Source organism: Erinaceus europaeus, chromosome 21 (assembly GCF_950295315.1).
Source record: "Erinaceus europaeus chromosome 21, mEriEur2.1, whole genome shotgun sequence".
Classification (NCBI taxonomy): domain Eukaryota; kingdom Metazoa; phylum Chordata; class Mammalia; order Eulipotyphla; family Erinaceidae; genus Erinaceus; species Erinaceus europaeus.
The window spans coordinates 43,546,591-43,567,530 of NC_080182.1; the positions used below are offsets into that span (position 1 = coordinate 43,546,591).

The window sequence follows — 20,940 nt, forward strand, 5'->3', positions numbered from 1 at the left end:
CTGCAGGGGTCAGCTTTACAAGTGGTAAGGCAAGTAAAGGGGGGAAAATGGCTATGAGAAGCAGTAGACTCAATGTGCAGGCCCTGATCCCCAGCAATGATGCTGGTGGCAATAAAAAAAAATTGCATGATTGGGAGAATGGGAAGTATGACCCACAGATACTTGAAAGCCGTGCTAAGAGATCCAGGAAATAGTTCACCCACTAGGGCATGTGTTTTGCCATGTATGAGGCCCTGTGTTCCAGCCCCAGCATCACAGAGGAGCACCGCTGATTGCGAAGCAGCGCCATTTTGTTTCTCTTCTTTCTGCCTCCCTCTCCTTCCATTAAAAAATAAATAAATGGGGAGTCGGGTAACAGCGCAGGGGGTTAAGCACAGGTGGCACAAAGCACAAGGACCAGTTAGGATCCAGATTTGAGGCCCCTGTCTCCCCACCTGCAGGGGAGTCGCTTCACAGGCGGTGAAGCAGGTCTGCAGGTGTCTGTCTTTCTCTCCCCCTCTCTGTCTTCCCCTCCTCTCTCCATTTCTCTTTGTCCTATCCAACAACGAAGACATCAATAATAACAACAACAAAGGCAACAAAAGGGACTAAATAAATAAATTTTAAAATAAATAAATGAGAAAATTGGCCTAGGGGATGCCACTGTGCGTTGTCGTCACACACACACACACACACACACACACACACACACACACACACGACGCCCTGGCACCCCATAAGAAATAAGTAATAATAAAACCCAAAACACTCATAAAATATTTGAAGGTGGCCAGATGATGGAGCTAGTTGGGTTCACATGCTATGTGTAAGGACTCTGGTTCAAAGCCCATTCCCCACCTTCAGGGAGGAAGAGTTATAAGTGAAAAAGCAGTGCTGTCTTTCTCTCTCATCCACTCTATCTCCCCCTTCCATTTCAGTTTCTCTCTGCCTCTATCCAATAAGTAAATAAAATATGTTTTTAAAAATAAGTGTTTTGCTTAAATAAAAAAAAGAAAAAAAAGTGATTTGGTAGTTCATTAATACAAATTATTGATTATTAAAAAGCTCTGCATAAATGACTGCAAAAAGTAAAAGAGTGCAGAATAATCAGAACACGGGAAAGTTGTTCACTTACTTAAGGCAAGATGATTGATACTCTTCACTTCCCTTTGTCCTGCCCATAAGTCAGTCATCTGACGAGTTTAATTTGTTCTCCATTTTGAATAAGAGAAAGACCCTGAAGACACTGGCTATTTGTTGGCCACCAAGGAAAATTTCTCACGTGGCCTTACTTAACATTCCAAGGCAAAGAAGAGCAAAGCTTCTTTGAGCTGTAGGCTATAATGAGCGGTTTTAAGTAGCAAGAATATCAGGCCTGCGTGGCTTTCTGTAATTCTTCTCTGCTCTACTCACAGTCACTTTTTCCCATTTCTTCCTTTCTTTCTATACTGTGTGGATATTGTTTTGATATCAGAGCAAAAAGTAATGGCTATAATTAGTCTCATTTTACCAAAGCGGAAATCAAGGCATAGAGAAATGAGTGACTTGCCCAGCATTCATTGTGTAACAGTTATGTCGGGACTTAAACATGGGAAGGCTGGCTCCAGGGCCCATGTTCCTTACTGGGGTATACAATACATTTGATCAAAACTGACAGCGTGTTGACATTGACCACCAGCCAGAACTGCTTTTGTCTTTTGATGGCAAAGCCATAGCATATCTATAACTTATTTTCTCCTTTTATTGGATGGAAACCTTTTGTCTTTCCATTTTATTCTGAAACAGCCTTGTAAATCACCTGGAGTATCTATTACACTGTCAATGATATGTGAACTTTTCTCTGACAGCCTCTCCAGTGAGGGAGCACAGAGTCAGAGGAGGGCAAACTTGGATGGGCACCTGTGTGATGCTGATAAGCTTACTGTAGTCCCTTCTATGAGATACACATTTCAGAGAACACATATATGCGTCTAAAGTCTTCTTCAGATAAATAAGTAGATTAAACAGAGCTAGTAGGGAAAACTACGAAGTTAGGTGAAATAATTTGATTTCTGAAAAGACCTTGATGAGCTGGAAGGATGGACAAAAAGCAAAAGGAATTTGACACAACTAAATGTGTAGCATTCTGTGAGGATTCAGAAAGCAGTTAGGGCATGTGGTAGAAAAAAGAGCTCTGTCTTCACAAATCAAATGTCTTCTTTGGCTGACTAAACTTCTGTGGAAAGCTGAGGCTCTTGCGTCCTTAAGGAGATATTTTTAGGCATATACACTCCAGAACTCTGAGCCAATCACACTTTATCTGGAGTGTTATGTTCACTTTCACTGGTCTCATTTTAAACATAGACAGGAAGAGGTTGGGCAGGGGAAGTAGGGAAGAATCCCTAGTGTTCTTGGATTTCTTCATCGGGTTGAGTATCATAGTGGGCATCTTGTGTGTCAGCTCACCCCACAAGACGAGGGTGTCCCCTTTCCTGGATGAGATTTAGATGTGGAGGTGAGGCTGTCCAGTAATGTTAGTCAAGAATCTCTTGAATTCTCATTTCAGAGACCATGAACTTTGAGCTGAATTATACAGTTTATTAGTAAAAACAGCCCTAGGAGAAATTGGGATATCTATCCTCAGATATTTTAGTAGCTATGGTTATCCTGAATGATTACATGAGACAAAATTAGGGCAGGAAGCTGCTGATTACAGGGAAATAGATCGCATTCCTATGTGAGGAAAATCAGTGTGCTTTTGAATAGCTCTGACTCTAAGACAGAGCTTGCCTTCACTGGGAGTATTCAACAGGAAAACTGAATTGTTTCAGAATGTTAAGAATGTTAGCAGAAAAAAAAATACCTTCACTGTATGAATTTAATGAAGTAATCTCTTAGTCGAAGAAAAATCAAACTTTCGTAAATTGAGTAATAACTTGCATGTACATTTAATAAAAAAAATACTGGAAGTTTTTTCAAAGAAAATTATTATCACCTAGTTTATCACTTTTCTAAATTTGATTTTATAGAAAAGAGATGTCTTCTCAGAGAAGCTGAGTAGAGAAACTGAAGTGAGACATTGAGATCTTGGTAAAGTGAGTAGCTTTCTTGCTCTCCCAGTCAGAATAGAAGATGGCAACAGATTTTATCAGTGGGGTTTTCCCAAAGATAGGGTCGCAGGGGCCTTTCTTGTCTATAAAGATATATATATATATATATATATATCATCATGAAATTTAGTTACCAAAAAAAAAGAAAAAAGAAATTTAGTTACCTAGAGTCACAAAAGAATTTATCCCTGTTAAAGAAAATACTTGTGGTGACAGGCAGAGGCTGTGCCTAGTAGAGCATGCGCCTTACCTGCCTTGCGTGAGGCCTGGGATTCAGACTCCAGCACCACATGGACATGCCTTGAACTGCATCAGAGGAGCTACATGGATTGGGAGGCGGTTTGTTGTCGTCGTCGTCGTTGTATTTGAATGTGAACTATCTCTCTTGCATCCTGTCTTCCCATTTTTCCTTCTCTCAAAAAATTAATTAAATAAAAGGGTCCTGGGATACCATTTGTCAATATCCCTCCTATAAAGGCCCTGAGCTCATCCCCAATGTCACTCCATAAAAGAAAACAACAAAGATAGTGACTAAAGAGTCATCCTTAAAGTCTGCTGGTCTCTTGCCCTTATTCAGCTTTTGCAGTCCTTGCTTTGTTAAGGTTAGCTTTGGAGTGAGTGAGAGAACTGTAATAGGAAGTAGGTGAGGAGGGTATCTAAGTCTAAGTGGACACTATTTCATTGTGAACTTGATACTGACTCACTACAAACAATTGTGTACTTTTGCTTTCAAGCATATATTTTGCCCTAATTTATGGATACATGTGAACATATTCTCTATTTCATGGGACCTGGTCTATATCTAGGTTTTGGGACTTTGTTAGGAAGTGAACCATTTGGAATGGAATTAAAGAATCCTATGAAAGGAAAGGTCTCACCTAATTAATGAGGCTGAAGGGTTGGCATTCCACGCCTGATGTCTTTGGACACAGTCTGAAGTGAAGCATGCTGAGGTGGTACTTGTTGCGTTGATTAGGCTGGGATCGGCAGATGCAATATCATTTGGTATGAGTTGAGAGAAGCATGCAGGAAAGTGAGCCCCACTCTAGAGGTTCCAGGACTGGGGAAATATAGGCTCTATAGAGGAAGCGGGAGGTTCCTGCTGTCTTAGGTTTTAAGAAGACAATAGATGGCTATTGCTGTAATCACATTATTTGGCAATTGGGTTAACTTTAAAATATCTCTTTGTTGGGATTTGCTGTATCATACACAACATCACCATAATTTATGTCCTTTGACATTATTTGTATATAGCTGTGCCACAGGTTGCTTCTGTTCTCCCTGGTCTAAGTTTAAAAAAAAAAAAAACAGTTACCCAACAATATTTATTTAATAGAAAGTGATGGATTAAATGTTACAATATGTTTTTTTTAATTTTTTATTTATAAAAAGGAAACATTGTCAAAATCATAGGATAAGAGGGTTACAGCTTTGCACAATTCCTACCACTAGACCTCCATATCCCATCCCCTCTTCTGATAACTTTCCTATTCTTTAACCCTCTGGGGGTATGGACCCAAGGTCATTGTGGGATGCAGAAGGTTGAAGGTCTGGCTTCTATAATTGCTTCCCCACTGAACATGAGTGTTGACAGGTCATTCATACTCCCAGCCTGCCTCTCTCTTTCCCTAGTGGGGCAGGACTCTGGGGAAGCAGAGCTCCAAGGCACATTGGTGGGGTTGTCTGTCCAGGAAAGTCTGGTTACATCCTGCTAGCATCTGGAACCTGGTGGTTGAAAAGAGAGTTAACATACAAAGCCAAACAAATTGTTGAACAATCATGGACCTAAAGGCTGGAATAGTGCAGATGAAGTGTTGGGGGGTTCCTCCATTTTGTAGATAGCTAGTAGGGATATTTTAGTTATATTTCAAAGGGCCTGTAGCTATACTAGCTGTTTGTTTGTTTGTTTTGTTTTTCCCTGAGCCTGAAATCTGATATGCAGGTGGATCCAAGTTATTTTCTGGGGAGATGATGTCATGGCTGGAAAAAGACCAGAAAGCTGGATCAGGGAAGAGAGTAGCTCCCTAATATGGGAAAGGGGTATAAATATTGTTGACTGTAAACCTCATTGATTTGATCTGATCTGGGGCCCATAATTAGCTTAGGAGCCTGTGTGACCTCTGCATCCCTGTAGATCTGAGCTCACATTCTGTGGTCATGAGTAGGAACATTCCAGGGTTCCTCAATATCAATACCCATCTTCCTCAGGTGTAGCATAGAGGATGTTGTCCATCCTCCCTTCGGAGAATGGAACATTTTCTACCATTGTTGATCCAAGTTGAGGGCAAGGTCCTATGGAGGGTCCACAAAGGGGTCTATTTTGTTGTTCCTGATTGAGATGACTGGTAACAATGGAGAGAGGGATTTTTAAGAGTTCTAGGCCCATCAAGTCTGTTTGGGAATCTCAGGACTCCCCAACTAGGGCCCCAGCTGATGGGGTGGCCTGATAGTGACTAAAGAGTCATTGTTAAAGTATGCCAGTCTCTTGCCCTTATTCAACTTTTGCAGTCCTTATCAAAGGATAAGGTTAGCTTTGGAGTGAGTGAGAGAACTGTAATAGGAAGTAGGTGAGGAGGGTATCTAAGTCTAAGTGGATACTATTTCATTATGAACTTGATACTGACTCACTGCAGACTATTGTGCACTTTTGCTCAGGTATATATTTTGCCCTAATTTATGGACACATGTGAACATATGCTCTATCTCATGGGACCTGGACTATATCTAGGTTTTGGGACTACCGGGCTAGCGTGGGGGGGCCTCTTCCCAAGCACATACTCTCTGGGTTGGAGAGAACTCGACCGGAGCCGGCCTTGGCTGCTACTCACTCAGCGATTCAAGGGAGATAACTCATGAACCAAGCTCATGGCAGTGAGGCAATGCAATTCTTTATTGATCAGAGAGCCAAGGTTTTTAAAAGGCAGACCCGGAAGTGGCAAGTCAGAAACAGAAATAGCTAGGAAAGGGGCGGAGAAAGGCAAAAGAGGCTGGGAAGGTAGGAACTTCCTTAGCAACTGTTGCGAGGGTTTTAACTGGTAGGATTAATAATACCCTGCAGGCAGGGAGGGTCTTGAGGGTAGAAAGAAGCTAGATCAAAGGAATGGAACGGGTGGGGATCTTTCAGTCAAAACAATGATTATGTAGATAGGCCATAGTATCAGGAAAGCAGGGTGGAGCAGGGGGAGCTGGCTCAATGTTTTAAGGAATGCCAGGCTCCTGGAGGCAGAAAAATGTGGGGTGCTTTGTGAGGCTCCTCACAATTTCCCAAAAGGGATTTTGTTAGGAAGTGAACCTCCTGGAATGGAGTTAGAAAATACCATGAAAGGAAATGTCTCACCCACGTGATGAGGGTGAAGGGTTGTCATTCCATGCCTGACGTCTCTGTACACAGTCTGAGGTGAAGCATGTTCAGATGGTACTCGTTGCATTGTGGTGGGAATTGTGTGATGTTGTACCCCTCTTATTCTATGGTTAAGTCAGTGTTTCCTTTTTATAAATAAAAAATTAAAAAATTAAATAAAACAAGCAAGGACCAGGGTTTGAGACCCTGTTCCCCACCTGCTGAAGAGAAAGATTCACTAGAGGTGAGATAGGTCTGCAAGACTCTCTCTCTCTCTCCCTCTCTTTTCTGCCTTCTTAATCTCAGGGTTGTGGGCTCGTGCCCCACGTTGGACGCCAGGTGTCAACTGCGATGCAGAGGAGAGAGAGAGGAGATCTGGAGCGGAGAGGGAACACAATTCTTTATTCGCATGGGCACCTCATAGGTGGGTGAGAGAGCAGCAGTTCGGGCCACGTGGAGCTAGCAAAAATGGCTGCCTCGTGCAGCACCCTTCCCTGCGTCTAATCACCGAAGTGAAAAGTGGGCAAGAGAGCGAGGGGCGAAAGAAGAAGGGCTTTTATGGGAATAACTCTCGCAGGAATGGGAAGGGGGAGGAGTAACCAAAGCACTCCAGGGTAGGATAATATCTCTGGAGGGAGCTAGCAATAGCTTGAGGAGACAACATGGCAGATGTGACTGCATCTGCACAATTTCCCAGCAAACTTTGAGAAGTATGTATTTTATGTTGTCATTGATGGCATTGATTAAATGTTTTTTTAAAACTGGCAAAACTAATCACAGGTATCCCTCTGGAGAACTTCTTTGTGCCAATTTAAATTTATTTGGCTATTCAGCAAGATCTGCTAACATTTTCTTATCACATTTATTAAATTGGGTTTTCATTCAACCTGAAATTATTTCTCTTGCCCACAGGAATACACTCAAAGTGAGGTTTGCAACAGCCCAATTTGCTTCTGGACCCTGTAGTTTCTAGCCTCCTCAGTAATAGCTATTACTTCCCCATATACATTTGTGGGTTTCTGACTGCCAGACCTCTGTGTATCTGGGCACAGACTGATGCCACTGATGACAATACAGAAGACTTCTAGGAGTCATGATTATATACGTCTGAGCAGAGTGCAAAGAAGTTGTTAGTGGATCCACACAAAGAGTTCTGTGATCACTCCAGAGGTATAAATGCTTGACATAACACCAACATGCAAGAATCAAAAGTTGCAGGATGGTAGCAGGGACTCGACTGTAAACAAGTGAGAATATAAGAGCAGCACAGGAGAGTATTTGCTTAGGTAAAAGGAAAGTAGACATGAACATTTGAGTAGGTAGGAAATGCATCTGTCTAGTTATTAGATAAAAATTAATTGTGAGGTATCTTCATATAGATAACTGCTCCTTCAGTAGAACTAGCAAGCAATTCTTGAACATTTTCCAGAAAAGCAGCAGTCTGTATGTTGGTGGCCATCCTGTTCTTGACAGAAAAGCCAGTGCAGCTGCTATGCCATTGTTGTTCAGAAAGGAAACTTGTGTCTATCCTTGTGGTCATGTCTCAGTGCAAAGAAAGCCACCAAGCGAAGAAGACTTCCCTTGGGCTCTCTTCTTATTTACCTTATTTCTTTTCCCTTGTTCATCTTAACAGATAGATTCCAAAAGTTAATTATCAGTATTTTTTCCCAGTGTTTTCCTTTCTTTGCCTAGAATGCCTTGTTTCTCATTTGCTCTATAACTGCTGCAAATTGTGACTGGGGTCTCCTGTCTTTTCTCCATTTCTCCCCCCCCCTTTTTTTTCTTAGTTTGATCAGCGACTCAGAGAATGTACAGAAAGTTGGTTTCCATGAATTTAATCATATAGAACCCATTTCTGTAAATTGAGAAACAGTCAGTGTCATCAACCATAAAGAACTTGCTCCATTAGTAGCTAATTTAAGGACCTTTAGCAGCCCTGTCAGGAACTACGGAATTCCTACAGTACGCCTCTTTCATCATGGCACTGCCCTGATCAAAATCACAGCAGAAAAGATTAACTTCTTCAAGATCAGAAGGGGAACGATAAGCAGAACTTGGACTGGAGTTACCTACTGTATTGCACCAAAATAAAAGACTCTGGGTGGGGGGAGGGTTCAGGTCCTGGATCATGATGGCAGAGGAGGACCTAGTAGGTTAAATTGTTATATGGAAAGCTGGGGAATGTTATGCATGTACAAACTGTTGTATTTTACTATCAACTGTAAACCATTAATCTCCCAATAAAGAGAAAAAAATCAAAGATGAACTTCTTACTTTATTATTCAACACCCACCTTCATTCTTCCAATAAAAATTAAATCTTACATACTTTTTCAATAAGCTACCCTGATTAGCTATCAGTTTTAGTATAAAATATTACTGGTATAGGGTAAATTCACTGAATTTGTTCTCCACATATGTTTAAAGAATATTTACTAAGATATTCTAAATGCCAGGTTTTAAATCATTCTAAGATTAGGTAAATGTTATGTGACAATTTTCAAGACATAGTAAAGCTCCTTTGATTTTTGACTGGTTTGATTTTTCTTGCCAAGAGCAATCAAAGAGATGATAGGTCACTTGGCATAAGAACAGTAATGATTATAATGAATAACATTAAACTTTTCTTCTTTTTCCTAAACCCTTTTTTACCTGCTCTCATTTTATCAGAAATGTTCTTAAAAAATAGTTATTGACTCTTCCATAATGTTAGCTTTTCTGTCTAAACTGTTAGGATCTAGAATTGGTATGATTTTATGTATTTCTCTCCCGTTTTCAGAACTTTTTGGAAGTGTTAATTATTTTCTTTTCTGTTTGTGTTAGTTTGTTTTCACTTGTTTCTTATTTTCTCTACCATTAGTTAACTACCATTAACTACTTCAACTACCATTGAGACTGTCTCAATTATGAGCACCTAAATTCCTCTGAAATTATATCTTTATAATTTCTTTAGGCATAAAAAGGACTAATAATAGTAATTATCTCGAGGCGATTATGCAGATTAAATTACATAACAAATGTAATCAGCTAGAGCTATACCAGGCACATGAGCACTGTATAATTGTTAGCCACTTACATGTTGATTTTCATGACAGGCTTCTGTGATTACAAAGCATGACTTTTACCTTCAACTGTAAGCAAAGGGAATTTTACAGTATCATTACTTTTCCAGTACACATGCAAAGTCTGGGCCTTCATGGTGCTGATGAGCACTTGGGTACTTGTCCAGCTGATTGCTGTGTGCCATGTAGCCTGCGCCAAGGCAGTGGGCACTCAGCCAGCTGCTTGCCGTTGACTCACTGCATCACCAACAGGGTCCGTCAGTGTCACATGGTAGATTGTCTCAAAACATAGTTCGCATTATTGCAGGCTCTATGAGAAGTCAGATCAGTTCTAACTAGTTACAATGAGCACTTTGAATTACGCTGTACATATATTGAATTACTTATCTCTTAAGTTAAATAGCTGCCACTTCCTATGTCTACAAACAAAATTTACTTCTCTCTACATAGGATGAAAAAAAAAAAAGCCTATGTATTTTTCCATTTTCACTCAACCACCCATCCCGTATGCAATTTTCATTCATAAATAAGTATTGTATCGGCATAGCCTCTACATGTAAACTGATGCGGTCTCTGTGGAAAATAGTATAGAGAGCCTTTTTTAAAAAGTTAGGGGGGGGGCAGTAGCGCAGTGGGTTAAGCGACATGGCTTAAAGCGCAAGGACCAGCATAAGGATCCGGGTTCAGGCCCCTGGCTCCCCACCTGCAGGGGAGTCGCTTCACAGGCGGTGAAACAGGTCTGCAGGTGTCTGTCTTTCTCTCCCCCTCTGTCTTCCCCTCCTCTCTCCATTTCTCTCTGTCCTATCCAACAACAGTGACAGCAATGGCACTAGTAATAACAAAAACGATAAACAAGAAGGCAACAAAAGGGGGGATGGCCTCCAGGAGGAGTGGATTCATAGTGCAGGCACGGAGCCCCAGAAATAACCTTGAAGGCAAAAGAAAAAAATAAAGTAAAAAGGAAAATGATGGACTACCCTGCAGTCCTGCTGTAGTGCTCCTGGGTGTGTGTTTGCGGGCCTTGGAGTCTCTGTGCTTGTATTGAAGGAGGCTGACTTGGAAAGGATGGGCGCACCCTTGCTTGGTGCAGTTGTGTCTTGACTCAGTAAAGACACTTCATTTTGATGGCTTGATGGTTCCTATTCTCAGTAGTCGTGCTGTCAATAGTTTGCACCTGGTTGACAAGCTTCTTACTAGTTTGGACGTGCTTCTCTGTGTGTGTCATTTCTCCTTTTAAATCTGTCAGTTTTTATAACTCTTGTTTGGTACGAAAGCTTCAGAGTGATTTTTTTTTTCTTTATGGAATATTAATCTTGCCAGGAGGCTGTAATCTATGTTGTCCTTTTTTGCCTTAAACATATATAGTTTTAGTCTCTTTACTAAAGAAACATGATTCACAGATGCTGTCACAGCAGTACAGCTACTCTTCTTCTCAGGGTGGGTGTCATCACACCAACCCCTCCTCCTCCTCCACCTGAGGGCACTGACTTCCCAGCCCCTGCTAAGCCTTCCACCTCCCCCACCACTAGTGTCCACATCTGATGTGGACGACCACAGTGCTTTACTTTCCTCCTGTGCTACCCCTTTTGCTTCTTAGGCTTCACTTAGGAGCAAGCTTCAGATACCGATCTTTCCTGCTGAGTTATCTCCGTCAGATTTGCTCTGGTCCCACCCATGTTGTAGCAAGAGATGTCATCGTTTCTTCCAATAAGTAGTATTCCACTGTGTATATTGGCCACAGCTTCCGGTAACTACCTGTTTGTAAGCACTTGGGATGTTTCTCAATATTGTTTATTACAAATATTGCTGCCACGAACACAGATGTGTGTAGATCTGTTTGTATAAGTGTTTTTATATTCTTTTGTATTGATAGCTTGAAGAGGAATTGTTGGATCATATAGTATGTCCTTTCCCAATGTCTCCAAACTGTTTCTACAGGGGCTGGAAGCATTCCCATCATTTCTCCACATTCTCGACACCATTTATTGCTTCTGTCCTTTTTGATGCCTGACAGTTTAGGAGGTATAAGGCAGTTTCTCATTTTTATCTTAATTTGCATTTCACTGATTTTGAGCATTTTTTCATAACCTATTAATCATCTGAATCTCTTCTTTATTGAAAAGTCTGGTCAAGTATAACTGTATTTTTCTAATGTGGTTGTTCTTGCTGAGTTTTGTGAATTCTTTGTTTAGTTATTAGGCCTTTGCCTGCTGTATGGAGTGTAAATATGTTTACCCACTAGGTAGGGTGTCTTTTGTTTTGGTGATGGTTTCTTTTGCTGTTCAGAATCTTTTCAGCTTGCTGTAATCCCATTGGTTTATTTGTGCTTTCATCTGCCTTACTGTTGAAGTTGAGTCTCAAAATACATTGCAGATGCAGACAGCATGTAGTGTTTTTGTCTTCTATGGAATTTATGGTTTCTGACCTAATGTCTAGGTATTTTATCCATCTTGAGTTGGTTTTTGAGCAAGGTGGCAAGTAATGGTGTAGTGTCATTCATCTAAACATAATTACCCAGTTTCCCAAATCCATTTATTAAAAAGACTGTCATGTCTCCATTAAATGCACTAAGTCACTATGTCATAAATTAATTGCCCATCTCTCTTCTGTTCTGTTGATCTCTGCATCAGTTTTTATTACTATGGAAAATATCTGTTTTAACCTGATAGTAATATAGTCATTTAAACTCATTGTAGTCAGTGATTGCATAATATATATGCCCAGGGTTTAGAATTCTCTAGTGATTTAAACTCATTTGTAGTCAGTGATTGCATAACATATATGCCCAGGGTTTAGAATTCTCTAAGGAAACACTTTTCTCACCTACTCCAGAGCCCTGAAAGAGGTGAACGCTTACTTTTTTTTTTTTTCCTCCTGAAGGCCATTTTTCCCATTTTGTTGCCCTTGTTGTTGTTATTGTTACCATTGCTGTTGTTGTTGTTGGATAGGACAGAGAGAAGATGGACACCTGCAGACCTGCTTCCTCACCTGTGAAGCGACCCCCCTGCAGGTGGGGAGCCAGGGATTTAAACAGGGATTCTTCCTGTCCTTGCTCTTTGCACCATGTGCACTTAACCCGCCGCCCAGCCCCCCTAGTGAACTCTTTCAAGTGTCTGGTGTCTCTTCCAGAAGGCATACATTCACAAGTCTGTCCATTTACTGAGGGGATGACTGTTCAAGTCTCCTAATTTACTTTTTTTTTGTATATGTCTGTTATGTAATTTGCAGTATAGCATTATGTAAGTCTTATGTAAACATCATTAATCAGCATATGTATAGACTATATTATGTTTACCACTGAAAGCCCTATCTTTCATCATATAGTTCTGTAAAGTCTCTTAATTCTAATTCCTTGCCAATTTTGGTGTGCTATAAGATTTCTTCTTTCTCCATCGAGACCCAAATCTCCATTTATTAAAGCTGAATATTACTGTTCACTTCAGTTCCTCTTTTTCAATCCCCACCCACCTAGACAACTGCTTGGTTAGCTATATGTTTACAGAAGCTTTTGATTTTCAGGTCTGACCTTTGGGGATTTCCCTGGTAAATTTAGCTGAGCATTTAAATATGTCAGTTATATTTTCTACGGAAGTTTGTAGGTATTTGGATGTGTGTGCATATGTGTATAGTAAGTTATGGTTACAATTATGCATCTGATATATAACCAGAAGAGCAGTTCTTTTTAAGGGTAATAATCTAGCCTAAGAATGGTTGTATGTTCAGCAGTTCTTAAAGACTGACTCCTTTCTGAGACCTGAAATCATATGAATTAAATTTAATAAACTTGGTGTTTTTCCCCAGAGCCCTACCCCACTAGGGAAAGGTAGAGTCAGGCTGGGGGGATGGATCGAACTGTCTCTTGTCTCGTGTAGAAACAGTTACAGAAGCCAGAGCTCCAGCCTTCTGCGTCCCATCTTTGGTCCATACTTCCAGAGGGATATAAAGTGGGGAAGCTTCCAGTGGAGGGGATGGGATATAGCCCTCTGGTGGTGGCAGTTAACCCACAATCTTGTCTATCAGTAACAAATCACTAGTAATAAAAAAGAGAGAAGCTGAAAAAAAAAAAAAAAAGAAAACACAAAGCAGAACTTGGACTGGGTTTGCTGTATTGCACCAAAGTAAAGGACTGTGGGGTCAGGGGAGGGTTCAGGTCCTGAAACACGAAGGCAGAGGAGGACCTGGAGGGGTTGAATCGTTATGTGGAAAACTAAGAAATGTTACACATGTACAAGCTACTGTATTTTACTGTTGACAGTAAACCATTAGTCCTTCCAATAACCGGAAAAAAAGTAAGTTTTTTTAAAATAATAAACCTGGTGTTTGGCAACTTAATGAAAAGTCATTCGTGGTGTATTTCTTAGTTCAGAGCCACTTAGAACTTAGAGTACCAAATTGTGGTCTTTAAATACCAAGTTTTGTATATTTCAACTCGTAGATTTGAGAAATGTATAACCGCATTATTAAATAACATTAAACCTTATTGTTGCTTACATAAGACTTTAAAATCCTTCATCAGTTGTAAAACTGCTTTGAACTTAACTTTTTCAGCCAGTGTAAAAATCTTAACAAGCACGTTTCAGAATTATGCATGAGAAATGTGTAGTAGTGATCTGGCTGTCAGAGGGAAAAGCTGGGCTGTACTAAGACAGCATTGAAAACACAGGAATGGCTTGTGGACTGTGACTAATATAGCTGTGGTTTTGTCCTTACTGCACATGCTTGATTTACTCATGAGTGCTATTTTGTTCAAATAAAGAGAGGGAGAGATACCACAGTACCAGTCTAGTACCACTGGTACCACGTAGCTCCCGTGTGACACTTGGGCTCAAGCTGGGCCTGTGTGTATGGTAAGGCATACTCCCTGTCTGCTGAACTATCTCTCCCGCCCCCAATACAGTTTTTGTAAAAATAGATGTAGTATATATGTGCTTGAGTTAATGTTTCACTGTAACCTGAAGTAACATGTTTATAGTATTCTTGTGTTTTTTTGAATTTTACAAATGTGCAAAAGACCTTCAAACAACTGGCATCCAACCCAAGTGTTTTCCGTTGAAACTCTTTTTGTACGTCTGAATTAGCATTTCTGATTTTGAACATTCCTATAATTGCACTAAGTAAATTTGGTCCTCATTTTAGTTAGATTGGTAGGACTTGACTCTTCATCACAAGGAGAATGTCATGAAGATTTTGTTGTTGGACTTTGGTATTTTGTGCCCAAAACAACAGGTTCTAAAATAATAATTCTGTGTATTGAGTCTTCTCATGTGTCTAAGGAAAAATTATCTATGGTTTAACCAACAATTCCTGGATTATTTTGCTTAATAAAAGATATGTCTATGTATGAAAACCTTTATATCTTCTTCTAGGTTACCTTCCGAACAAGAATCTACCACTGTAATATAAACAGCCAGGGAGTTATCTGTCTGGACATTCTGAAAGACAACTGGAGTCCAGCTCTGACTATTTCTAAAGTTCTCCTCTCCATCTGCTCACTCCTCACAGACTGCAATCCTGGTAAGTGACCTTTAATATGCTTCAAATCAAGCTACTTAAGACTTACATCTCAGACCTTAGTAAATTGTTGACTGCTACTTCTGTTACTACCAATGCTATATTCTATTGATTTTTATATTTCCATATAACTGCTTTCTTTTTAAATTGGTTCTCTCATTAGTCCTTTTAAAAACCATTATTTGCCAAGAAAGCATAGTGGGATAAGAACTAATGAAAGAAATAACCCCAACCCCATAGAGATCTTTGGTCCATACTCCCAGAGGAATAGAGAACAGGGAAGCTTCCAATGGAGAGCATGGGCTGTGGGACTCTGGTGGTGGGAATTGTGTCCCTCTTATCCCACAGTCTTGTCAATCATGATTAAATCACTAAAAATAAAAGTTTAAAAATAAGAAAAAACAAAACAGAACTTGAACTGGGTTTGGTATTGCCACAAAGTAAAGGCTGTGGGGTGGGGGGAGGGTTCAGGTCCTGCAACATGATGGCAGAGGAGGACCTAGAGGGGGTTGAATTGTTATGTGGAAAACTGAGAAATGTTACACATGAGCAAACTACTGTATTTTACTGTTGACTGTAAGTCATTGATCCTCCCCATAAAGGAAAAAAAAATACCCCTAATATATAAGGAAATGAAACATCCCAAGAAAACCAAAGAGAGTTTTTGGTCAAACCTATTGCTTCTTGTAGATGCTAACGCTGATAAATTGTTATTTCTAGGTGTTCCTATTAATGTAACTATGTGTCTTTGACCAGTTCTCTCTAATTAAAAAGTAAGCCACTTTTTATATATTTGTATTTTGTGAAAATCCAAAAATAACTGAAGGGTTTTCATTGATGTTTTTAGTTAGGATAGTCTTCTTTGACTACTGAATTAATACTCTTAAAGGGATTTCATCTCCTGTGTTCTAGAGTTCAGAAGTAAGGTGCTCACTAATTAAGTGAAGTTTTAAACAAAAGAAATGATGAGTGTCAGGGTTTCTGTTAGACTTCTAATTTATAAGACATGAAGAAATTATAATGTTTTTCTTTTTTTGTTTATTTGTGATTTTTCAGTAATGAAAGTCCTTTTCATGAAGAAACATAAAAACAGTGTAGTTAAATTCTGACATACTTAGGATGTATACATGACCAATTAATGCATTTAATACCAATAATATAACTGTGCAAGATCACTATAAAGTATATTTGATTAATTCAGGCTTCACTCTAGTGAAGCTCAACAATGCTGCACTAATTTAAAGTCAAACAGTAAATACTCTTTGTTTAATCTCATTATTGCCATTTCAATTCCATTTGTCTCTAACTAACTTCATTTGAAGGTAATATCATTTTTAAAAGTTTGTCAGTTGTTCAGGAAACTTAACATCAGATCATTTGACTGTCTACATTATACTTATTGTGTATGCTAATAAAACTAGGGGCAAAGTAACATGTGAGACCCTGCTACTCATGAAACAGTGAGGAATACTTAGGAATAAAAAGACATCACCTCCTATCAGGGAAGTAAAGCAGAAGTTCCTAGTGAAAAAAGTCTCAGGGCTGAAAGACAGTCCTCACCCAGGTAGCAGCCAAACCTGCCTGTCTCCCATACAACTAAATGGACCTGCTGTTCTTGGAATTGTATGCTGAGAGTTTGTTGTGTATGTAGATACCCTACCTAAAGGAATAGTTTGCATTCCACCACAACCTTATTCAGCAATCAAACTGATTCCTGTTAGTAAATTAAAATTTTCTCTTGTTGTGTCTCAGAAAATTACATGTGTATTCTACAAAAATAGAAATCACCACTGGCTAAAACAAAAATCACATAAATAAAAGATATTTTGAAATGATGCTATTGACAGTAAGTATATGCCTAAAGATAATAATATTCCTTAAGTTTTTAACAACTTGAGATAGACTATTTGATATAGAATTAAAATACTACTTTGTGGATGTGTGCCCTCATGGAAGCAACCCTGTATATCAGCACCTCAATAAAGTGATACTGAAGCTAGGGTTTTAAAAAAAGGATAAAATCTTACTTGTAAAAAACCTGGTAATAGATAAATATTCATACTTTAACAAGTATAAAAAAGCTTCTGAACTAGCAACGTCATTTACATACAGTCACAGTTCCAGGATCTTTCAAAAAGCTATCTTAAACAAGTCAAAACCTCCATGACTTTGTGTGGTGAGTTTATTTTGTGTTGTTACAGAGTGTATACTTCTATCACTGTAGACTTTTTCTTGTAGATTCAAGTTAAGCTTCAGTCTAACTAACCTACCTTTATATTACCGTAAATATAAGTTCAGTACACTATGAATACTAAATCTGTACAAGCTGCTTTACTCCAGAAATGTTTTCAGCTCACAATCTAACCGACCTTTATATTACCATAAATGTAAGTTTAGTACACTATGAATACTAAATCTGTACAAGCTGCTTTACTCCAGAAATGTTTTCAGCTCACAATCTAACCGACCTTTATATTACCATAAATGTAAGTTTAGTACACTATGAATGCTAAATCTGTACAAGCTGCTTTACTCCGCAAAATGTTTTCAGCTCACAATCTAGCCTTGTATAAAGATATAAATTTAGCTAAATTTTAAATTTTTTCTATTAACTCTTATTTATTTCCTAAAGAGAAATATTACGTGTTCTAGGGCAGGAATACATATGCCTAGTGCAAATGTAGATTTGAAGCCCAGCTCAAGGATAGAGACTTGAGGGGCGCCTGCCTCTCCCTGAGGGCCCAGGTGGAGCTTTTGCATGGGTGGCGCTTTGACACCAGGAGAAGCTCTTGTCTCACTACACTGCAGTCAGGAGAAAGTAGGAGCCACATTGGGGCTGGGGAGACAGGACAGGGGCTGTACAAGATCTTCATGCCTGGGGCTCTAAGGTCTCAAGTTCTCCTTCTCTCTCTCTCTCTCGCTCTCTCTCGCTCTCTTTTATAAAAAGGAAGCACTGACAAAAACCATAGGATAAGAAGGGTACAACTCCACACAGTTCCCACCACCAGACCTCTGTATCCCATCCTCTCCCCTGATAGCTTTCCTATTCTTTATCCCTCTGGGAGTATGGACCCAGGGTCATTGTGGGATGCAGACGGTGGAAGGTCTGGCTTCTATAATTGCTTCCCTGCTGTACATGGGTGTTGACAGGTCGATCCATACTCCCAGCCTGTCTCTCTCTTTCCCTAGTGGGGCAGGGCTCTGGGGAAGCAGAGCTCCAGGACACATTGGTGGGGTTGTCTGTCCAGGGAAGTCAGGTTAGCATCATGGTAGCATCTGGAACCTGGTGGCTGAAAAGAGAGTTAGCATACAAAACCAAACAAGTTGTTGACTAATCATGAACCTAAAGGCTGGAATAGTGCAGATGAAGAGTTAGGGGGGGTCTCCATTTTGTAGATAGCTAGTAGGCATATTTTAGTTATAGTCCAAGGGGCCTGTGGCTATACTAGGTTTTCTGTTTGTTTGTTTGTTTTGTTTTGTTTTTTCCCTGAGCCTGAAATCTAATATGCAGGTGGATCTAAGTTATTTTCTGGGGAGATGATGTCATGGCTGGAAAAAGAACCAGAAAGCTGAATCTGGGAAGAGAATAGCTCCCAAATATGGGAAAGGTGTATAGATATTGTTGACTGTAAACCCCATTGATTTGATCTGATCTGGGGCCCATATTCAGCTTAGGAGCCTGTGTGACCTCTACATCCCTGTAGATCTGAGCTCACATTCTGTGGTCATGAGTAGGAACATTCCAAGCTGCCCCAATATCAGAACCCATCTTCCTCAGGTGTAGAATAGAGTATGTTGTCCAGCCTCCCTTCAGAGAATGGAACATTCTCTACTGTTGTTGATCCAAGTTGAGGGCAAGGTCCTATGGGGGCCCACAAAAGGGTCTGTTTTGTTGTTGCTGATAGAGATGACCAGTGACAATGGAGAGAGGGATCTATTTGAGGTCTAGGCCCATCAGGTCTTTTTGGGAATCTCAGGACACCCAGACTAGGGCCCCAGCTGATGGGATGGCCTGATAGTGACTAAAGAGTCATCATTAAAGTATGCCAATCTCTTGCCCTTATTCAGCTTTTGCAGTCCTTGCTTTGATAAGGTTTGCTTTGGAGTGAGTGAGGGAAGTATAATAGGAAGTAGGTGAGGAGGGTATCTAAGTCTAAGTAGACACTATTTCATTATGAACTTCATACTGACTCACTGCGGAGTACTGTGCACTTTTGCTTTAAGGTATATATTTTGCCCTAATTTATGGACACTTGTGAACATATGCCCATATCTCACGGGACCTGGTCTATATCTAGGTTTTGGGACTTTGTTAGGAAGTGAACCACCTGGAGTGGAATTAGAGACTCCTGTGAAAGGAAAGGTCTCACCAGAGTAATGAGGCTGAAGGGTTGACATTCCATGATTCCATGGCTGATGTCTCTGTACATAGTCTGAAGTGAAGCATGCTGAGGTGGTACTCGTTGCGTTGAAGGTCTCAAGTTCTATCCTCAGCATCACCAGAAGCCAGAGTTATGTAGTGTTCTGGATAGAGTTATGTAGAGTGGCAGGTGTGTGTGTGTGTGTGTTTTATTAAAATGGTAAAGATCTTTAAAAAGAAAATTCACTGTTTATTAATCATGTAACATTACTTATCATTTAACCTTCCATGACCTTAAGGTGGAGGTTATTGTCAACTCTCCCTAAATCATAGACTTCGATGAATTTAAAATGAATTGGTGTCTGTGAAAGTCCTTTGGAAAGAGTAGTTACTTGTTTATCTCATTTCCCAGAGTATCAAGGACATGGAAGAAGCATACATTAGGTAACTGAATAGTACCTACCCTCTTAAATTGAACTGAGCAGATAGTGTTTATATATTCTCTAACACCGGTACACTGATACTTTTGGGTTTTGTAATCTAAGAAAGTTGATCCCAAATTCATAGCACGTACTATATCATCTTTTGAAAGGGCTGTTCCTCAGAAGGCAAAAAGCCTAACAGTTATCGGCCAACTGGTGGTGTACCAGTGCTAATCATTCTGCTTCCAGTGCAGTCGTCTAGGTAGTTTTAACTCCTAGGCTTAGTAGGGCTACTTATGTCTCGGGGAATCGTTTACTGTGCCTGATAGAGCACTCTTTATTTGTCAAGTATAAACTGGCTGTTAGCATTTGTCTGTGTCACACTGTCCAAGAACAGAGTGGAATCAGAGAGGCAGAATGATAAGCTCTAAAGATCAACACCAGCCATCCAGATTCTGAACTTAATCCTGATTGGTGAGCATGATTTAATCCAGGAATTGCTGAAATTTAAGAATACCAATCAAATTCCCATTTGTATCAGAATGATCTTTTCTGTAAGTAATCTCTTCTCAAGAAAAATACAAACTTGGTTTCATCTTTTTGAACTCCATACTAATAAATAATGGATATTTTTCTCCTACAACAGGAACCATCGTGAGAATACTGACTAGTGTAGTCTTGTAAGATAAAACAAGGAGATCAACACATTTCCCAAACTGAATATTTAATGTCCAGAAATATTTCTGTTGCCTCTCATTTTTCTGAAAGAGTATTCAGATATGCATATTATCTGATGCTTTATTAATCTCACGTATACTTCTCTCATCTAAAGTATTTTAGGCTTTTTACATTCTAAATGTAATTCTGGAACTGAGTGATTCTTAAAAAATCAAAATGTGTGGCTTTCATAAGAGAATTGAAACTGAGCATTTGATATTGAAAAATCATTGCCAGAAAACTTGAGGCATAATAGCATGAGATAATTTGGCCTTTTGCATGTTCTTACCCATTTAAAGATGTGTACTCAGCTGTTTGCAAATAAAAGTCTTCAGTGACTGCGATTTGTTGTGCAACCGGTCCTGTGGTTAATTTGCATGTTGTGCAAGTGTGAGGTCCCTAGACTCAATCCCCCAAAGCACACATGACTGGGTAATGCTCTGGTCTCCCTCCCTCACTCC

At 39.8% G+C, this 20,940-nt stretch overlaps 1 protein-coding gene across 3 annotated transcripts in view; it reads left to right on the forward strand.

Annotated features, from left to right (window-relative positions):
- The window catches only part of UBE2E2 (ubiquitin conjugating enzyme E2 E2), a 273,738-nt gene that overhangs the window by 207,482 nt on the left and 45,316 nt on the right, over positions 1-20,940 (forward strand). For all 3 annotated transcript variants that reach the window (XM_060180882.1, XM_060180881.1, XM_060180880.1), the window contains exon 5: positions 14,836-14,983. In XM_060180882.1, coding sequence (XP_060036865.1) covers positions 14,836-14,983 — 148 coding nt within the window. The remainder of the gene's footprint in view (positions 1-14,835; positions 14,984-20,940) is intronic.